Genomic DNA, 20460 nt, shown 5'->3' on the forward strand with positions numbered 1-20460 from the left:
CCCCAGGTATTCCCTGTGCATTACTGAACCCTTAGCTCTTTTCTGCCGGGGGCGGTTGGCAGGGTCTGCCTGGCGCGGGGCAGGGGGATGTGCAGGGATGCCGGAGTCTCCTCTCCAGCACAGGATGCTCCCATGCAAGCACCAGCGTAATCGTGCTGGCTTTAGCTCCGGCAAGAGCTCGCAGGTGGGCAGAAAGCCACTGCCGCTGCTCTGCCTTTGAGGAAAGGGTCTGAACCCACGGCTCCCATCCCGCAGCCCTCCCGGTGTTCCTCCCGGCAGCCGGCCCGCGGGAAGCCACTCTGCATCAGCCCTGAGCAGTCAGAGTTTTGGAGTCAGGAAACTGGCATTTCTACATCTGATTGAAGTCTTAAAATAAACACCCAGAGCAGTGAGTGGAAAGCTGGATCCTCGCTCCTCGCCTGGATTTATGAGCAATGAGCAGGGAGAAACTGAAGCAGGGAGAGAGAGATGTACATAATATTTTTTCTCTTTAAATAAATTCTCACTGCTTATCTGCAAAGTTCAGCTGTTTTCAAGCTGACCTGCCCATGTTATGCTGCTCCACTGCAAATTCCTTCTGTAGAGGAAAGCTCAGGAGCTCCACTTGCACATGCCAGCAACCTGGGGGTTTCATCTCTGATAGACAGAGGCAGAACTCGTTAGCTAAGGACCCCCTCCCACCCCTGGGTGAGGATCATTTGCCTTCCTGGCATGCTGGCAGCTCAGCTTCTTTCCCTTTACAATGAGGAAAAAAAGCCAAGAGAAGTGGGTGAATCTGTGCTTGGAGGAGGTCAGAAATGGGCCAAGGCAAAAAAATCTGTTCTCAGGGGCTTTTGTAACGCAGCCAGGGCTGGAGGACGAGGGACATCCATCTGACGCTTTCAGACAAGGATCTCAGAGCACAGTGTGCATCCAGGAATGAGCCCAGGAGCCTCAGGCAAAGCAGTGGGAATGCTGCCTCCTCCTTCAGGAAGATGAGTGGAGTCCCGGATCGGTTGAGGTGCGGACCCAGCTCCTCGGGCAGGGAGCCCAGGGCACCGCGGGGGTTCGGTTCACACCTCCAGCAAGTATGGCCCCAAGAGCTGTCATGGTGGAAGCCTTCCCAGGCGGCTCTAATGGCCTCCTCCTGCATGTTACGCTAGCTGGCCGTGTGCTTTTAAAGCTGGCACCAGCAGCAGCGGGAGGGCTGGTGTGGGGCCGGGCTGTGCGCTGGAGTCACTGTACCCGTGGGGTGTGGGATGGGGCTGAGGGATGCGCTTGTCTGGGAGAGCTCAGCTTTCCGGCTTTCTCTCTGCTTTGGCCTTTTGCCTGATAAAGCTGAATGAGAGACCAAAACCTCTAAGCAGCAGGTCACCCGACAAGGAGAGACACTCCGGATCAGTTGCCGCATTCCTGAGTAGCGGTTGTGTCTTAGGACAGTAAAACCTCATTGAATTTAACATAGAGATGCACACATTGATGATTCATTAAAACACTGAATCTATTTCCTCTCATTACACAGGGCTGGGAAACATGGATCTGCTCCCGTGACATTGCTGCAAGGACCACGAGTGAAACCCAAGATCCAAAGGGGACCGGAGGGGACTCCACACCGAAGGCATCTGAGAGCATCGCTTGTCATGTGAGCTGGCATTAATAAAACAAGACCACAAACTCCAAGACTAAAGCAAGGCAGTGTGTGTGTATCAAAGAGCTTGAGGCGGTTCATTATAATTCCAATTAACGTAGAAAAGTTAATAACCAAAAGAGAATACATCAGCCTTTAAATAAACGAGAAGGCGGAGGGGAAGAGACAAAAGGTATCTTTAAACTGGAGCCAAAATCCCAGCTGCTACAAAAGTGAAGAAATAACAAATATTTAACTTCTCTAAAAGTCCAGGCAGGTAGAACATTCAACAGGAGCCAAACCAGGGTGGGAGAGGAGCTGGGCTTTGCATGGGGATCCTTATTTTTGCTTAAATGGTGTGCTGGGTTTGGAAGGGTGAGAAATATTTCACACAAAGGCAAAAAGTGAAGTGAAGCGAAGAGACAAGGGTTTAATTTCTGGCCATTTGGGTGAAATTAGTATTTTCTCTGGCATTTAGCTTTGCAGGGAAAATATTTCAAACACTGTCAATATTACTTAATGCCTAGGAGCTCAGACAAGGCCCTGCTTGTGGTCAGGGCTCCTTTGTGCTAACTGCATCGTTAGAAAGCAGAATAGCAAATCTCAAAGCCTGCAGCATCTCCCATTTGACTTCCTATTCCTGAGATACTCCACATCATGGGATAATTATCTAAATCATCAGTGCGGGGTGGATATTCTCTCCTTGTCCCATCCCAGAGTGATCCCATCCGAAAGAAGCAGCACATCCCAGGTGCTGCCTGCCCAGTGCTAAACTCTGTACTGCACTGATGAAAAACTCCCAGGAGGAAAACACAGACAGCGACGTTGACCCACACGTGGTCACCACGTCCTCAGCAGCACCAGGACCGGAGAGCCAGGGCAGCACTGCTGGACTCTCGTTTCTCCCAGGTGCTCTCAGGGGTGAAATCCTGGCAATGCCAGCACTGCAAAGCCCCCCGGGCCGCCAGGGTGAGGGGCCCATTCCCTGGCACTGCTGGGTGGGGAAGAGCAGCCCGGAGCTGGCGGGGCAGGAGCCTGAGAAGGGCTGAGTTCTTTTCCCAGGACAGTTATTAACCCAAAATGTAATTTTCCACCTGGAAAAGTAAATTGAGTCCCTGAGGTGTCCTTCACAGGCGATATATCCCTGTGGGGTATTTTGGAGGAGGATAGGAGAAGGGATTCATAATCCCCAGCAGTAAGTACACTTCCTCACTGCAGTCCCCATCGCCTGCCTACTCCAGCCATCGTGGCTGACTCTGTTCCTGTTCCCCGTGTCCTCTGAGGCGCTTGGATGAACGGTACAGCACGCTGCTAATAACGTGCCGTTCATTCTAATTTTCTTCCCTGATTTCTTTGAGCATTAACAAGCTGGGGTGACTCTGCTCTGGTTTGTACCCTTTCTGTCCTCAGCTGCTGGGAGCCTGTGGGGCTGTCTCCAACGCTGGGGTGTGCAGGAAAGACCCTGTGAGATGCCAGGACCCCAGCTCAGCACGGCCAGGCTGGCTCTACCCTGCTAAAATAAACTCTTGCAAAATTTTCTTGGAGATGTGATCACAATTACATGTAAAACTATTATTAACAGGTTAAAAAATGGATGGAGACTGAGATGGGAAGAGCACAGCCATCTCCTACAGCATCTCTGACTGAGCAATCTGGCTTGCTGGAGCAGAAGGCACCATTGCCACCACCCAAAAAGGACATGTCCTCTCCTGGGACCCTCCCTCTGGACCTGCTTTGACACCTCCAAGATCTCCAGCAAACGACACCACAGTTGGCTCAGAGAGGTTCATTTTAAACCCCACAGCAACTACAGGACTGCGGGGCTCTTAGTTGCTTGACTCGGCTCAGCTTTCAGCAGCATCTCATGCAAACGTGTCCCCAGGGAGGCCAAAAATAAATAAACACAGAAATGGCTTCCCGGACTTCGTGCCATTGGCGGGGCCTCGGGGAGGGAACGTGCAGCGGGTCCCCGCGGTGCAGCCCAGACCTTGGCACAGCCTGAGCAGCACGCCGCAACAGGATTTGGGGGGAGCCGAGGGGTCCCCAGGGTGTGCTGGGGCCAGCCGACCTGCAAGCCATGAACCTGTGTGGTTACTCAGAAGAGCAAAAAGAAAACAGGGATGCACACAGTGATACCCTGACCTGCACCCAGCAGAGCATGGGCAGGGAGAGGGACTGGGATTCTGTGTCTGGCAGCTGACCCTGGGCTTTGATTCCCCCAGTCTGGCCAGCTTTTGGGTAGTAAGTGGTCCCAGTCTGGGGAACATGGGGATCTGCGGCTGGGATTGCTCGTGGGGCTATCCCGGAGCTTTTGCCCCACAGAGGGCAGGCAGGGCTGGCTGCAGAGCTGGGCGAGAGGCACCGCAAGCAGGGCAGAGCGCGTCCGCACAGGGCTCGGCAAGAGCAGCTTGCAAGTAAACAGCCCTTTCCAGCCACTAAGGAAGATTTAAGAGCGAATAACATCAGCCCAGTCGAATTCAATTGCTATTGATAATGTCCATGTGCAATTAGAGCCAATTAAGGGGAGGCAGGGAATGACAAGTGTTTGGCCAGGAGGTGGGGGGGGGGTCAATACAACAAACCAATTTCCCAACAACCAAATGCAATTAAAGAATATCACTTACCCAGCTTGCCCAGGAGGGCCAGCGCATAAATGGGCAAAGCCAGGCACGCGGGTGCTGTCCTGCCCGGCATGCAGACTTCCAGGAGCAAGCCCTGCTCCTGCCCCAGCTTCAAGCTGCGGGAAGTGGCATCCATGTATTTCACCATGATCGCGGTGTTCCTGGTCATCTTGGTGGTGGCCCTGCAGGGCTCAGTGCCCCGCAGGAATGATTTTCCCTACAAGGTACCCCTCGATCCCCAGGGGCTGCTCGAGCTCTCCTGGAATGTCAGTTATCCCGAGCAAGCCGTGCATTTCCAGCTCCTCGTCAGGGACCTGCAGTTCGGGCTCCTCTTTGGGATGTCAGACAGGGGCGAGTTTGAGAACGCGGACCTGGCCGTGCTCTGGAGCGACGGGCGCAATTCCTATTTTGGGGTGAGTCGCTTGTGTGTTTGCATGGCTGCTTTTGGGGTTGCGTCCCCCATGGGTGAATCTGGCTCGTGGTTTGAAAGAGTGGGGATGGTCCGGGGCACGGTGCACGCTGGACCGCTCCCGCTGCTCAGGTGGAAGGGGGTCCAAAAGGGCTTGGAAGCTTCTATCTCAGAGGGACCCACAGATCAGGTCTACGCTATGGGTTTGGCATTGAATCTTAAACCCAAAGAGAAAAGAATAAATATATACAGCAGCACATGGGCAAGGCTGAGTGGAACCAGAACCTGGATGTCTCTGCTGTGCTTAGGTGCAAAGAGCTCCAACAGGTGGTTGTACAGACCAGCTCACACTCACACACATGCACACACACGCGCAGGATGTGTCAACACCTTGGTTCACTTGTGTGCTGCTGTCAGTCACGTTAAAAATTAACCACAGCTCCCGTTAATGACTTTGAGACAGCGCAAAAGTTATCAGACAGAAAAGCTGCTCCTGCCAGCACCAATAACCCAGCTGCAAGTTGCGTTCGACGCTATCGCAGAGATCAACAGGACAGAGGAAAACACAACCTGACGGCTGCCTGCCAGCGGCGCGGTGTTATCAGAAATTAAACATGCAAATGTATTTGGCCGGTACGTAAACAGCTGGTGGTAGCAGATGGGGGGGAACTCATTTCTAATTTTGCGGTTTGATATTGCTACTGCAAATCACTGTCCTTTCTGACACAGTCCGTTTGTCCAGGTTCTTGTTCGGTTTCTTTTTCCACCGGGGCTGCAGTTACAGTAACTACCCTTGTGCTCTCCAGCAGCTACCTATCCCCAGCCCACCACGTTAGGCTTATTGCAATTGCGCTTGGCTGCAGAAAGCAATTCACATTTTTCCCCGTGTGAGGCTTTCCAGTAAGTTAAATCTTACCTCTCTGCTTACTTCAAATTAACCATAAAATACATTCTTGCACAATCAGCCACAATGTGATCTGCAGTGTAATGAAAGGATGAAAAGAAGAGCTTATTATCTGTGCTGTTTTCCTGCTAATTACCAACCATTCAGGATGTGTGGTGGCCTGAATGCTACAGTATTTCACAGCATCATGTTAAAAAAACATAAAGGATCATTTCTAATCTGCCTTCATGTGCTCACCGTAAGACAAACAGCACGGAATTAAACACCAGGCAGTATTTGGGCTTTCTCTTTCAGTTGGTGCTGAACAGCGTCTTGCAAGGAGATTTCTATAAATCTCTCCAGTCCTGGTTTTCTCTCTCCCAGCAGCCTTTCTTCTGGATAAGTATGTCAGCTGTTAAAAAGATCCAAATTTGCTTAACCCCCCATGTACTAGGAGATTAATTTGCACACCATATTCCTATGAAAACAAATGTCATGCTAGCTTCATGTGGCTGATTCTACTCTTCCACTCTAAGGACAATATGTTCTCGAAATATCACTCTATACTTCTGGTTGAAATGATGCCAAGATGCTTTATTCTTTTTCTTCTGTTTTTTTCCCCCAAGATAAGAGAACTGATGCCACTTGTAGTGTGTACAGCAAGGTACTTCTTAGGTGCCTTTTCTCAGTAAATAAAAGATATCAACGGGAGATGCAAAAGATCAAGACAACAACACTGTTCAGGTCCAAATTATTGCAGGATTTTATACTCCAAACCTCCAAATCCCTAAGCACAGAAGTAACCTACTGCTTTGCTTCTCGGAGTGTCGGTGTCACCATTGCCAACAATGAGCAGATTTTGGGAGGCTTTGCTGGGCTGCTGAAACAATCTGGCCACAACAAATTAAGGATTTTGAAGAGGGGTAGTGATTTCTAGGGCTGACACTACAGCTCAGCAAGGGGCTGATCTTAAATTGAGAGCAGCTGGTTTGTGGCAAGGGGCTTGGAGAGCACATCACACCCCCCCAAGAAGGTGCCCCAAAGCCAAATACACCCAAAACACAGCACAGACAGACGCAACACCTTCATGCATCCCCACAGGCTTTCCTCTCCCTGCGTCCTTTCCCCCAGTCGTATCTCAACTTGTAAAGGTCTTTCTGCAGCCTATTAATTCTGGATCATGTATTTCACAGGTCTGCCTGTGCCGAGCACCAAAGGTCTCATGGCAGGGGCCGTGCTGGCACGGCTCTGCCCGTGGGCTGCTGGAGGGGGGCATGGGGCAACCAAAACACGGGCTCCCTCCACCTTTGGGATGCGGAGGGTGAACAGAAGGATCTCACGACCCATGGTACCGCTGGAGGTCACCACCATGGGCTCCTTGGGCTGAGCGGGGCCAGTAGAACCTCCCAGTTAACTGGGTGCTCTTCCTCCCGCAGGATGCCTGGAGCGATGCCAAGGGGCAGCTCCACATGGATTCGCAGCAGGACTACCAGCTCCTCGGGGCTCGGAGGGCTCCTGAGGGTCTCTACCTCCTCTTCAGAAGAGCCTTCAGCACCTGTGACCCCAAGGACTACCTTATAGAGGTATGGCATCGCCCTTGCCCTGCTATAGCACCAGCAAGCCCCGGCTCAGCCCTGGGGCAGAGCTCCAAACCCCAACCTGCATAGTTATATCTGACCAGTGTTTTGTTTCGGGGACAGCATCAGGCGTTTGTGCTGTCTAAGGCAGAAAGGAAGTGTGCTACAGATGTCAGCCCTGGGACATGAGTAATGTTTGGCACGATCTATTTACAACCCCTTATAAACCTCTATAAAGTGTAGATTTTAGCTCGTTTGCATCATCCACTCCTGTTAAGCATGTGTTAGGTCTATATAAATACCCTCCTGCATCACTCCGGTTTGCAGTCTGGAGCCAACTGTTTGGAGTGTTACAAAGAGGTGATGGTTTTGTTCAACAGGAGGCAAAAAGGAGGGTTGTGGCAGGAGCCAGAGCAAAGGGACAGCAAATAGAGCCGCTGTGGTGTGCTTGTGTGGTTCGGTGAAGTCTCTCTGGGTCTGCATTCACCGCTCCCCCGTGAGATGGGATTTGAGGGAAACCTTCCCAGTGGGGATGTCAAAGAGCTTCAGGGCATCGGCCATGGACGCTGGGTGCGGGCAGGAATTGGTGCAAGGCTCATTTCAGATAAAAGCCTTTGGTGGGCAGGATATTTTAAAGCCAACATGGGCATCGAGCATCCTTGAGTTTTTGTTGCTGGTTTTCAAAAGCCTGTCTTGTCGTGAGAAATGTCTACTGTCTGCCAAAACACAGAGAGCCCTGGAGGAGAAAATTCTATGTGTGAACTGGGAAAAGACTTGCAGGTCTTTATTCTCTGATCCTTTAAGAAAAAAGTATTCTCTTTTTCCTTTCTTCCTTATCTCCTGTCCAGAGCTCACTGGGTTCAGCAGCAACTTCCCTGCTTGCAGTAGACTTTCAGCAGAGCTTCTTCTGGTACCCCCCCACCAACAGAAGCTGGGATAAAGGGAGGATTTCAGGGAGAAGTTTTGTTTCTGGTGTTCCACCCCAGGCTGCTGCCTGTGGCCATTGCTGGGGCTGGGCTGCAGGGTGGGATGAGCCCTGAACTGATGTGGTTGTCTCTGCCTGGAGCTCAGAAGGGATGAGGGACTCTGAAAGAGCACAGAGGAGATGCTCCCCTTAAGGAACTGATGCCATCTAGGGAAAACTTTTCAGACTCTCCCAACTGGTAGGGAACCCTCTGTGATCACATCAGTCAAAGAAATGCCCCGAAATCTACAGTCTTCTTGGGACAGCACAGCAAAGTCAGCTACTGGTGAAGTCAGGGTGGCTTCCCATCTGGGCATGGGTCAAAAGGCCCATTCCTGGATTCATGCCACCAATACTGGTGCTAATAGTCCATGCAGTTCATGTTCCTGCATGAAAAAACTACCTGATACACTTTGCTCTTGCTTCAGGATGGCACTGTGCACCTTATCTACGGGATCCTGGAGAAACCGGTCCATTCCCTCCAAGCCATCAACATCTCTGCCATCCACAGGGGACTGCAGAGGGTGCAGCTGCTAAAGCCCAACATCACCGTCCCTGAACTGCCCAGCGACATGAAGACGATGGAGATAACGGCCCCTGATATTGTCATTCCCAGCCAGGAGACAACCTACTGGTGTTACATGGCAAAGCTTGCAGAAGGCTTCCCCAAACATCACATTATCATGGTAAGAGGCAGGAGAAGAGGGTTGCTTTCCCTGGTGCAGGGCAGCAATCGTGTTCCCATTTCGCCATTCTGGAAAGTCCACCTCTTCCCTGCCCTTTCACAGGGAGGCTTTCAGACCCATATGTCTTCCCCAATGTGGTACCAAAACATCTCCCAGAGCCATCCCACCAGCCAGTAGCATCCTCCTGCCTCCCAGAGAACCCCAAATCAGAAGTTTCTCAGCAGAAGGTGGCAGGTTGGTGACTTTCCACCCAGCACATTGAGCAGGTACCAGGGCAGGCTCAGAGCAGCCCCCTTGCAGAGCTGACCCCCTGCAGAAGGCAGAGCTGTAGCCATCAAGGACAGATCTGTGGCAGGATTATGGCACACAGTGAGCCATGAGGAATATATAAACATGGGAAACAAAGGAAAAGAGCTGGTGAGAGTAGGGCAGAGCGAGCCAGGATATGAACTGGCTTCTAAAAGACTAGGCATACTCCAAAAAAAAAAAAAAAAAGGGTTACAGACAAAAATCTAACTTGTGTGCATTGCCCAGACATGTTGCATATGCTTGGGTCACCTCCTTCAAAGGAGAGGCTGAAACCTGCAGACAGCCCAGTGCCAGAGAAAGGCAGGCATAACACCAGTCTGACCGCCCATCACGAGCTGCTGGGAGAGCATCGCCCCGGCAGGCGCGGAGGTGGCTCGGCAGATGACCTGGCACACCCAGAGTCAAAACCGCACAACGGGGAGAGGGAAAACCTGACACGCGAGCCGAAGCCAGTGCTTAGTGATTTATAGGGGAGAGACGACATTGCAAAGGAAAACTCAGAAGGAGGATTTTCTCTCCAACAGATGGTGTGAAATGAATCATCTGTGTGTAAGTAAAAAGTGCGTAACTCCTGATACCTTCCCGCTGCTGCAGATCATTTCTACAGCTGGCGCTTTTAGCCAGAGCTGTTCCTCAGGCTTGTTTGAAGTCACTCTTTCTACCCCGAATCCCCCTCCCTGTGCCCTGAGCAGCTGTTGACTAGAAATGAAACCCAATAGCTGCGGGCAGAGCTACCACAACATGGCCAGAACCCCCTTTAGGAAAAAGCAATGTCCCCAGGGTCACCTCAGCCCTGCAAAACCAGGAAAGGACTCAGTCATCACAAAGCAGACCAAGATCTTCTGCTGATCAGGCACATCTGTCGCTGGAGAAGGGATGAGATGTTTCTCTATGGGTTCTCGTGGACCCTGTTTTTTTCCCAAAGCCGACCAAGAGCTCTTGGCCCTTGGTGTTTCATGCCCAAAGCAACCTTCTCTCCCCATCACATGGCAGAAACTGTCTCCCATTCAGTAACAGGTAGCAGACATACCTGCCTTGGGTTTCTAGTGGAGCCTGCACAGACGGCAGCCCCCAGGGATGGGCTCTCAGCGAATGGTCTTAATGTGTCCTCCTTCTTGGATGCTGCTTTGCAGTATGAGCCAGTGATCACAGCAGGCAACGAGGCCCTGGTCCACCACATGGAAGTCTTCCAGTGCGCTGCCGAATTTGACAGCTTCCCCCATTACAATGGGCCCTGCGACTCCAAGATGAAGCCAGACCGGCTCAACTACTGCAGGCACGTGCTTGCAGCATGGGCCATGGGAGCACAGGTGGGTGCGAGATGGGACCTGCCGCCCTGGGTGGAAACTTTGCTCCTGGGTGCTTTCCTGCTGCCTCTCAACCCTTCCCAATGCCATCTTAGGATCGCCCCATACGGGCTGCCCCAACCCCGTTCTCTGCTGGGATCTGGGTTCAGCCCTGTCTGACCTCCCCATCCTTCCTCTGAATGTGTCTGAGTTTCCACCTCACCCCAGCCCACCTCCTTGGTGCCATAAATCGGTGCGATGCTCCTACTCAGTGATTATGCCATTGCATGTGCATGTTGGCATGTGAGAAGCCTTTGGAAGCAAGACCGGCTCACCAAGCACAACCAAGAGCACAAGTCACGTCCCTCAGCCCACAACGAGGGTCAGGATTATGCCCAGACATTTCAGCCTTATCCCCAGGAAAGCCACCCTACCGCTCCCCTAACATCCTCCCTCTGCTTCCAGGCTTTCTACTACCCAGAAGAAGCAGGTCTTGCCTTTGGTGGCCCGGGAACCTCCAGATATTTGCGCCTCGAGATTCATTACCACAATCCCCTGGTGTTCAAAGGTGAGTGGGCGCACAGCGATGCCCAGTGCCTCCCCAGTGAGGCAGTGGCAGGAGAGCTGAGTAAATGCCAGGGACTGCCACCCCGCTGGAGCGGGCTCCGTATTTCATACAGAAGAAGTCTTGGCCAAAATCACAGCCCTGTTTGCAACTTTCTGGAGACTTGATGGTCCAGATCTGTCCTAGCGGGAGGAATACATTAAATCCCCACCATGCTGCCACCTTGCTGGTCTCAGCAAAGTCATCCTCACCGCAGGCTGGACCCCAGCCTCGTGCATGCCCAGCAGCGGGGAGGGATGCTCGGGGAAGGAAACCTGGCTGAGCCTGCAGCCCTGCAGGCAGAAAACTGCACCAACACATCCTTCCTGCAGGGCCACGATCCAAGGCAACACGAGTATTTAGCTGGGCTGTCACAGGGTGTCCCTCCAATTTCTGTGTAAGGTGGTGGTGGTGGGTCTGAGCTCAGAGCTCAGAGTGACAACGGTGCCGAAGTCACCCGAGACACAGCACCAGCCTGGCTGGGGATGGGGGGAATTTAGATGTTGTTTTATTGGTACTCCTGCTTCGATAACATTGTCAGGAGACACATTTAAAAAAAAAGATTCCAAACAACCCGGTTTCTTCATTAACATAAAAACAAGTAGCTTCTTGACTAACCAAGTATATTTTTAGAAGACCAGAGCATATGTACTGTAGATCAATCATAGCACATTCGGCAACTCGAGAAGAAACACGTCTATAAATATGGAGCTCATGTCTTTCATAATTTATCTGGTTTTGCGTGTTAACCAATAGTGTCTCCCCCGTTCTTCTTATCCCTGGGTGGGCTCCAGCCCAGAGACAGGGAGTTCAAAGCCAGCCTGAACCCCTCCTGACCTACCGAACCTGCCCTTTCCTTTTGCTCGCAAAGCTGGGTGGCAAACGGGAGCCAGAGCTCGGCTTTGCATCTCAGCAGAGCTGGCTGCTGCCCCTGCCTGCCCCGCGGTCAGCATCTGCCAGGGCACATCACAGGCACAGGGTCTTCTCCAGCTCCTGAGGGGAGGTTAAATGGAGCAATCTCAAATGCAAGAGAGACCAGAAACCTTCCAAATGCAAGGAGTACTTGCTCCATAGGTATGTCTCCTCCTGCCAGGCCACCAATAACAGCATGGCCTTAGCTTTTTGGATGTATCGGTTAAAGAAGATGCAATGAGCCATATTTCTGAGGGAGTTCTTCAAAGCACCCCATGATCTGTCCTTCTGCTTTGGGGTCTCCAAAGACACTCCTTACTTCGCTCTTTTGGGAGAAATTCACTACCACAGGTCAGTGACCTCTCTAGGGGACCAGGCACATGTCTGGGGCCACTCCATAAAGCCTTGCATGAAAATATCTAGGATTTAAAACCAATAAGAACCACACACACAAAGAAGGCTGCAAGCGAGAGGCTGACGCATCTCTCCCCACTGCAGCACAGCATCATTTTTCACGCCTGACCTTGTCCCGGCAGCCGTGACTTCTGCCACAGTGAGTTGCAGCCTTGTCCTCTCACCCGCCAGGTCGCCGCGACTCCTCAGGGATCCGTCTCTACTACACGGCCACCCTGCGACGCTACGATGCCGGCATCATGGAGTTGGGCTTGGTCTACACGCCGGTGATGGCCATTCCTCCGGGTGAGGATGCCTTCCTCCTCACGGGCTATTGCACCGACAAATGTACCCAGCTGGTGAGTGCCTGTCCTCTCCACCTGGCTTCGCCTTGGAGAAGAGAGGTTGCAAACAGCTTTTCCCAGGTCCCAGGCAGCAGTGATATGGCACCGAGCTCCGGGCTCCCAATTCCCAGTTTTAAACTCCCCGAGCCCCTTATCATGATGTTGCGCTGGAAAGAAAAATCTGCCGTGTACAACAAACAGCGAGCAGCTGGTTGGGATGTGCTGAATCCCCCTCAAAACAGCTCTCCTGGGGAGCCATCTGCTCCGGCTCCCCAGGATACCATTCCCATAAAACTTACAGCCGAGCTGGCCGTGCCCCGGCGGTGCTTTCCCTCACGGAGATGGGAAGATTGGCCTCTGCTGCCAAGGAGCTTGCCAAGAACTCTCTCAAAGATGGTTTCAAAATGCCCACCTTGCTCTCAGGGAAGTTTTAGTGGATGTTTTGTAGGGCCTACCCAAAAGGAATCATTTGTGCCACCACTAACGAACGTAGGGAAGCAAGCAGCGTCCGGCTCAGCTGCTCCTGCTGACTTAGGGCACAGCAGCGCGTACAACGGATTTGGCAGCGGATCGAGCATCTGTCCCTCCACAGGGAGCTCACTTCTACGCTGCTCCAGGGGTACAGCAATCCCCTAAACCCCTCTGTGGGAACCAGCACAGGGACGGCCGGTCTCAAGCACACAGCAAGGGGATGCACGGGAGGGGAGAGGGATGGGGTCAGGCACAGGGGCTTGAGCCATCCTTCTCCCAGGCTTTGCCCGCTGCCGGCATCCGCATCTTCGCCTCCCAGCTCCACACTCACCTGGCAGGAAGAAAAGTGGTGACGGTGCTGTCCCGGGATGGGAGAGAGCGGCAGGTCGTGAATGCCGACGGTCACTACAGCCCTCATTTTCAGGTAGAGGGGTCTGCAGGGGCAGTGGGGGGGGGGGGGGATGTCCTGGCTGGATGTCACCCATGGGGCTGCCCTGGGTACAGAGCCACCGCATTGCTCTGATGCGTCCCTTTTCCTTCCCTCCCAGGAGATCCGCATGCTGAAGGAGGTGGTTGCAGTTTTTCCAGTGAGTGGCTCCAAAAACCGTGGTGGCTTCCAAACAGCCACAAGACCTTCCCTTCACCCCACAGCCCTGAGTCCCCCTGCCTCCTCTCCATCACCTCATGCCCTCCACCACCAGCAGCCCCTGCCCACACACAGGCACCCACAGCCATCTGGGACCCCCCCGGGGGGGGCTGCAGGAGGACACCCTCCCTGTGGTCCCCAGGCCATATCTGCTACTCCTGTGCAGATGCCTTGGGGGACACCGGAGCCCATCTCATATGGTACCAAACTGGTGTGTGGGCAACCGAACTGTGTTGGCAGCTCAATTAAGCACCTAATTTAGCTGGGCTTCCTCTAGCAGAGGGAGGCTCCTCGGGGGGTGAGGGTGAACCATGCGCGCACTGAAGGTCCCCCCTCCCTCCTTGCTTGGTAGAAGGAGAGGAAGAGATTCGGCAGCGAATGTTGGGGGACCAGGTGGTAAAACAGAGGCTGAGTGTGCCCCGGGGCTGCATGGGTGAGGAAGGACCCGGCTGCAAAGTGGAGGGCACCTATGGGAGCTGTCGTGCCCCAAGATGCTGCTCAAAAGACTCAGCACCCATTGAAACCGTACCCAGGGCTGTGCTCCGGGATGTCCCCATGGACCCCAGCACCGACCATGGCAGGGAGGCAGTTGTGTCATCAAGTCGGGTAGAGGTTTGGCAATTCAAAATGTTGCCTAGGTGCATTTATTTTAGGTGCTTCAGCCCTGCAGAAATTCTTAGAAAGTGAGGAAAGCAAGAAACACCATCCCTGGGATATGGCCCTAGGGAATCTTCCCCAGGGGATTCAAGTTTAGCAAGCGCTCCTGCGGCACCGCGGCCGGTGCTGGCGGGGAAACAGGCTGCCCACAGGCTGGCACTGCTACAGGGAGCAGAGATCTGCTCTATTACAAACTCCCCGATCCCCAAATTTGCTGATCGGAGAGGGGAAAGCTCTGCACTCTCACACCTCCACGTGTCTGTGTTCGACCCCCCCCCCAGGGTGACGAACTCATCACGACCTGCACGTACAACACGGAGGACCGGAGCCGAGCCACGGTGGTGAGTGTGGGGGCGAGTTCACCTGCACGCGTGGGGCTGGCGTGTGTTTGCACCCCAGGGTTGGGGGGGCACCCGCAAAGCGAGCACCTGCATGAACCCAGGCTGAATCACAGTCAGAAACCAGAGGGAGGGTGGTAAAGAAGCGAGCCCGCAAGGCTCTGCTGCCTGCAGCGGGGATGTTAAGGTGCTAATTGAGAAGTAGCATGTGTCACTCTAATTCCCATCACAAACTGTTCCACCGGGGATTAATTGTAATTAAAGAGAAGTGGCGTTTTTTGACAGTGCATGTTATTTTCTTACATAGGCAGGAAAAAAAGAGCCTGTCAGAGGTACCATCAACAGGGACAAAGCTAAATATAGCAGAGGGATTATAGGAAATCTGCATTTTAATGTAAACCACACGATCTAGCCCAAAAGTCAGTCTTTGCATAAAGGGTGGATGGGCAGATGAGCAGAGTGCTGCCCATCCCATGCACCTGAAGGGGTGCATATATATATATATGTGTGTGTGTGTGTGTGTGCGCGCGCACATACAGGTGTGAGCTTTGTGCCTTTGCAGCCCCTCTGCCCTCCCCGCTGCCCGTGCAAGCCCCGGCAGGGCAGAGTTGGACCCAGCTGCCAGCACGTTTTTGTCTGTGCCGCAGGGCGGGTTTGGCATCCTGGAGGAGATGTGCGTGAACTACGTGCACTACTACCCCCAGACGCAGCTGGAGCTGTGCAAAAGCGCCGTGGATCCAGGCTACCTGCATCGATATTTCAACCTCGTGAACAGGTACAGAGCCCCTGTATGGTGGTGCTGAGGGGAGAGGGACCACCGCAGAGCCTTTTGCCAGTAACATTGGGAAAAAAGTTTAAAAAATGGGGTTTGAGGGGCTGGCTTTGCAGTAGGTGTGCGGGGGCACTCAGGCAGTGCGGGTTTTGGGAGCCGTGGCTGCCTGCTGGAGCTCAGTCCTGCCCTCCCCTGCCCCCAGAGCTGGCAGCCAAACCCAGGGCTTTAAGGATGGCTGTATAGCGAGAACCACCAGGAAGGGGGAGCATTCCCGAGGACAGACTTCCCGGCAAGAGTCAGTGCATGGCCAAGTGCTTATGTGCAAAATACTTCTTATAACCCAAGGCAGACGCCAAGCATCCCTGCCAGAGAAGCAGGCTGCAGCTCATTCACCCATGATGAGAGGGGCGAGATGGTGACCTTGCACGGGTGTCCTATTCATGGGCAGTCCGGCTGGGCCCAAATCTTCCCTCGTAGGTACCGGCTGTGCTAGGCTCTCCCTGCTCCCAGCGCCAACTTCAGAGCCATTCCAGGCCAAGCTTTAGGCAGGGAGGAATTAGACACATCCAGCGCTGAAAGGGGACAGCACTGCTGCGTTTCAGTCTAGCATTTCTCCTGCCCCAGGTTTAACGACGAGGAGGTCTGCACGTGCCCACAGGTCTCCGTCCCACAGCAGTTTTTCTCCGTCCCCTGGAACACATTCAACAGAGATGTGCTAAAATCCCTCTACGGCTTTGCTCCGATCTCGATGCACTGCAACAAATCCTCAGCCATCCGGTTCCCGGTACGTATAGCGTCACAACCAAAGCTACAAAGCAAAACTCCCAGTCGTAGGTAAAAAGCAGCTCGGCAGAGCTGTGCCACAGGGTGATCCCAATGAGACAGGTCAGGTCTCTGGTGCTCAGGACACGGCTGTACCCAGAGGGCTTGGAGCTGCCTGGGGAACCGCGGCGTCAGCGGGACTCTGAGCCCAGCCCAGACCTGGCATTTAAGACGATGTGGCACGAGCCCACCCTGGATGCGCTCGGCCAGATTCAACTAGGAGATGCATTTGCATAAAATGATTTTGAGGCAGCTTTCACTGAGTGTTAAAGCAGGGCTAGCTCCAGAACCGAGGAGAAATGTGAGGTGGTTTTTAGGATTTTGGCAAAACGCATCGGGTCCCAGCAGAGCGAGCTCATTACGCACAGCATCTGTGCGGTCTCCAAAAGCAACGATCCAGCAAAATGTGAAGGATAAAGGGCCACGAAATCTTTAAAGAAAAACCAGGCCCAGCCATGATGGTCACGATGATGGTGATGAAGATTTAAAACCACTGATGGTCCCTATCACCATCAGTTCCCGACACCATTTATCAGTGTAATAAACTTACACAATACGTTATCCACTGCAGCACTGGAGAATGCCGAGCTGATTGCAGCGAAGACCATCAGCTTTCTGTCCTGGTAAATCCCCTTTAGCAAAGTCTGCTCTGGAGGGGCAGAAACTTTTCCAGTTCTCTGGGACTGGAGACCCAGCACCTCCCAGCCATGCAGAGCCCCGCTGCAGGGACAGAAGTGGCGCAGAAGTTTTGTGCAGCAGCAAAATTGTAAATTAAGCCTCTTAATTACGACCCAGGCAACTCTCTTGGTTTCAGAGAGGTCTGGGGAGCAGCCGAAGAAGAGACTTGAGCGGAGCAGATCTGACGCTGGCACAAAGTGGGTCACAAGCATCGCAGCAAGGGCGAAGGAGCTTTTCAGAGCGAGCCCGATTTTAAGACATCTCATTTATTCCACACCGTTTCTGCCAAGAGAAAAGCACCGGCTTCTAATTAAGCTCGTGTTTTTGCAGTTCAGCGATCCCAAAGCTGACGAGATTTCTGGAAGGACTCAGTGCTGTTAATTATTGAGCAAAATCTCAAGGTACTGCCTGTGAGCGGCTGCGGGGATGTCGCTGTCCCCGAGTCCCCTGCACCTGCAGGGACTTGCAGTAAACTCTGTATAATCTCTACATTCAGATTTCCACTCAAAAGCACTGAAAACAACTATCGAGACACTCCAAATGCCTTTGATCTATCCCAAGAGCAGGGTGCTGGCGAGGTGCTAGCACAGGGTTTGGGACGTGTTGGCAGGGCAGAATGCTCGAGGGCTGGGGCTGAGCCCTGGAGCAGGCACACCCCAAACACATTAACTGCTCTCTTAAGCCATAAGGTTCCAGGAAAATAGTTGTTTCTCCAGTTGGTACTTCCCCATGATGCTGTCCCCTCTCCCATTGCTCCCCATGTACTTTTGGAGGGTCTCTCCATCCCCCTCCACCTTTCCCAAGGCGTTTTCCTGGTGCCGGTGCAGGCTCTGGCCCGTTTCGCGTGACATACTACAAGGAATTTAATCTGAAAACAGAAATTCAACTTTCATCTTCTTGCTGATGACTCATGGCTCTACCGCTCCTCTCCAGACCTCCCTCCTCCTGCTCACGCTGCGGCTCAGCCTCTCGCCGACATTTCCACATGAGAGCGCGGCCAGCAGCCAAACCGTAGCATCACCGAACCAGAGCTCAGCCCAGTCTGAGCCCCCCTTCGCCCTCGCAGCCCCTGCCTGTGTCTCAACCGGCCTCTAACCCGGACCAACACTTCACATTTGAGCTAGATCCTGCCCGGCAGGCTCAGCCCTCGACACTGTCTGAACCTGGCAGGTTGCTTCTTGCAGGGAGCATCCCCAAGAGAAGGTGCCCCCATGCATGGATGGAGCTGGTGGTTTTATCCTGGCCGTGGTCACCTTGAGCCCTGATGGCTGTGACAGCCTTTCCACGTGGCATCTCCCCCAGGCTGCTGCATCCCTCCCGTTTTCACAGCAGCCGCACATGAACATCCATGCTGGCACGCTGCAAATGTCACCTCCAACCAACCTTTCTGCCAATACCTGGTAGAGAGCATTTTTCAGGGCTGGGCTGAGAGCGCGGTGGGTTGGTGGGACTCCCTGGTTTGAGTTGTGTCCATCTGATTTGGTGGGTAACACTTTTTTGGGGTGGAAACTCCCTAACTGTGGTGGGTTTGTGCGACGTGGTGCACCACAGACATCTGCGCCGCTAAAGGGATGCGTAGGTGCTTCTGCAATACAAATAATTAGTAATGCCTCATGAGAAAACATCCTGGTTTAGGCTAAAAACACTTCAAATATCAAAGATCATTCCATTTTCACAAAGAGGGAGAAACACAGAGTCTCCAAGTACCTGAAACCCCGACTTGATCTCATGGCGCCGATCTCTCTTGCAGGGCGAGTGGGAGAAGCAGCCGCTTCCCACCATCACCGAGAGGCTGCGGGAGCCCATCCCTCGCTGCCCACCCACCCCGGGGCCTCGGCCTGCAGCCCCCGTCCCCCTCAACCTGGGTGAGCTCAGGAGGGACTGACCCCATGCTCGCTCCCTCCACCATGATGGGAAGCACCTCCTGGCAGGAGCATCCGCAGGGAATGTCGTCCCGTCGCTCTCCCGGCATCCCTGCCCACACAGCGATGCCAGCCGGTGCCCTGGCCCCAGCCTCCGGAGGGGGTTAGAGCTTACAAACTAGAGTTCAGAAAGTACTCTGGAGATGGAAAGCGCTATATTTAGTGTGTTATTAGCAATCCTGGCTCTGAGTAATACTGCTTTCCGCCCCCAGAATAATAATGTGAAGGTTTGCTATTGTGCCGAACCCAGCGCAGCCCCGGGGAGGTGGGGGGAGAAGCGTGTTTTCCCGCAGGGAAACTGAGGCACGAAGCAAAGACCTGCGTGGGAGCAGCGTACAAGCCTTCCCAGTGCCCCACGGTTCCGTCTAGCTCAGGGCAGCTCCGCGGGTGCTCTCCCATGCCGGCACCCACAGCAGGGACAGAGGGAGGGAGGGAGGGATGCCGCGACGCCCACCCAGCACTCGTCTCCCCACTGCAGGGACCGCGGCTCCCCACCGCTCTCCTCCTCCCACTCCCCTGTGCTGGGGATTATTCGCCTTGACGCTACCAGATGCCAATGGCCAGGAACAAATGATACCTCTGTGATGGGGTTTAGAAAGGGGGAGGGACACAGGGGAAAAGACAAACCTTTTGGCAGGAGAAATGACTCCATTAAATACCTAAATGTGAAAAAAATTTTTTTTTTTTTTAAATTGCTTTTTGCTGTTGAGCTCCAAAGGGAAAACACTTGGGAGGAGTGGAGGAAAGGCCGGCGGTGCTGCAGGAGAGCCTGTCCATCCCAGCCGGGCGCCTGATCCTGCTGCCCTGGGGTGGGTGGGATCCAGGGCAGGGCAGCAGCCGAAACCTGCCCTCCCGGCCACCTTGGGTTTAAGGAAAAACCTGAGGTCAGAGCACCGTGGATCAGAAAGGCCTTTTTGAAGCAAAACATTATCTTTGCAGGCACGCAGTGAATCCCTGGCTCGGTGGGGAGGCAGCGTGCTCGGTCCCTCATTTATCCCCAGGACAAATGGACAGGACTGCGGCCACCCCCTCCCTCTGCCTGAGCAGAATCAGGGAGTGCAATCACCTCCTATTCAGAGAAAAAAATCATCCTAATCTTGTTTTTTAATGTTTCCAGTAAAACCAAACTATTTGAGAGTTCAAACTCTTGCCCGTGGTGCTTTTTGCATGAGGCTAAGGAATTGAAATTGGCTCTGAAGAGGGTATAAACCAAGCAAACCCAGTCAAGGGAAATAAAGTGAAAAGCATGCAGCGTGATTATTTCTTCAGGCGGGTGAAAACTTCAGCAGAGATCAGGCCCTTGCTGCGCCACTGAAGATGGAGCCCAGCAAGGGGACCAGAGCAAGGGACGATTTCGGGGACAGGCTGGGAGCAGCTGCCCCTTCCCTTCAGCAGCGGGGGCTTCGCGGGCTGCACGCGTGCGATGAAAAACCTTCCCTGACACCTCTGAGACCGGCTCTGCGCTGCTGGAGGCATCCGTCGGGATGCTAAAAAGAGCCACCTCCAAGGTGACCTTTGGGAAGATGCCAGCAGAGCAGACGGGACCGTGGAGCCGCCGGC

The 20460-nt window shown here is 53.5% G+C and overlaps 1 protein-coding gene across 1 annotated transcript; it reads left to right on the top strand.

The window, feature by feature from the left end:
- Positions 1–4206: 4206 nt before the first annotated feature.
- DBH (dopamine beta-hydroxylase) lies at positions 4207–19368 on the top strand. The gene is given in 13 exon segments (XM_069770946.1): positions 4207–4275; positions 4278–4640; positions 6956–7102; positions 8489–8746; positions 10189–10365; positions 10807–10909; positions 12443–12609; positions 13346–13489; positions 13614–13652; positions 14650–14709; positions 15354–15481; positions 16103–16262; positions 18729–19368. Coding segments are annotated over 13 exon segments (1950 nt in total). The 3' UTR covers positions 18864–19368.
- Positions 19369–20460: the final 1092 nt, after the last annotated feature.

The sequence above is a fragment of the Haliaeetus albicilla genome, chromosome 26, assembly GCF_947461875.1.
Source record: "Haliaeetus albicilla chromosome 26, bHalAlb1.1, whole genome shotgun sequence".
Lineage (NCBI taxonomy): Eukaryota > Metazoa > Chordata > Aves > Accipitriformes > Accipitridae > Haliaeetus > Haliaeetus albicilla.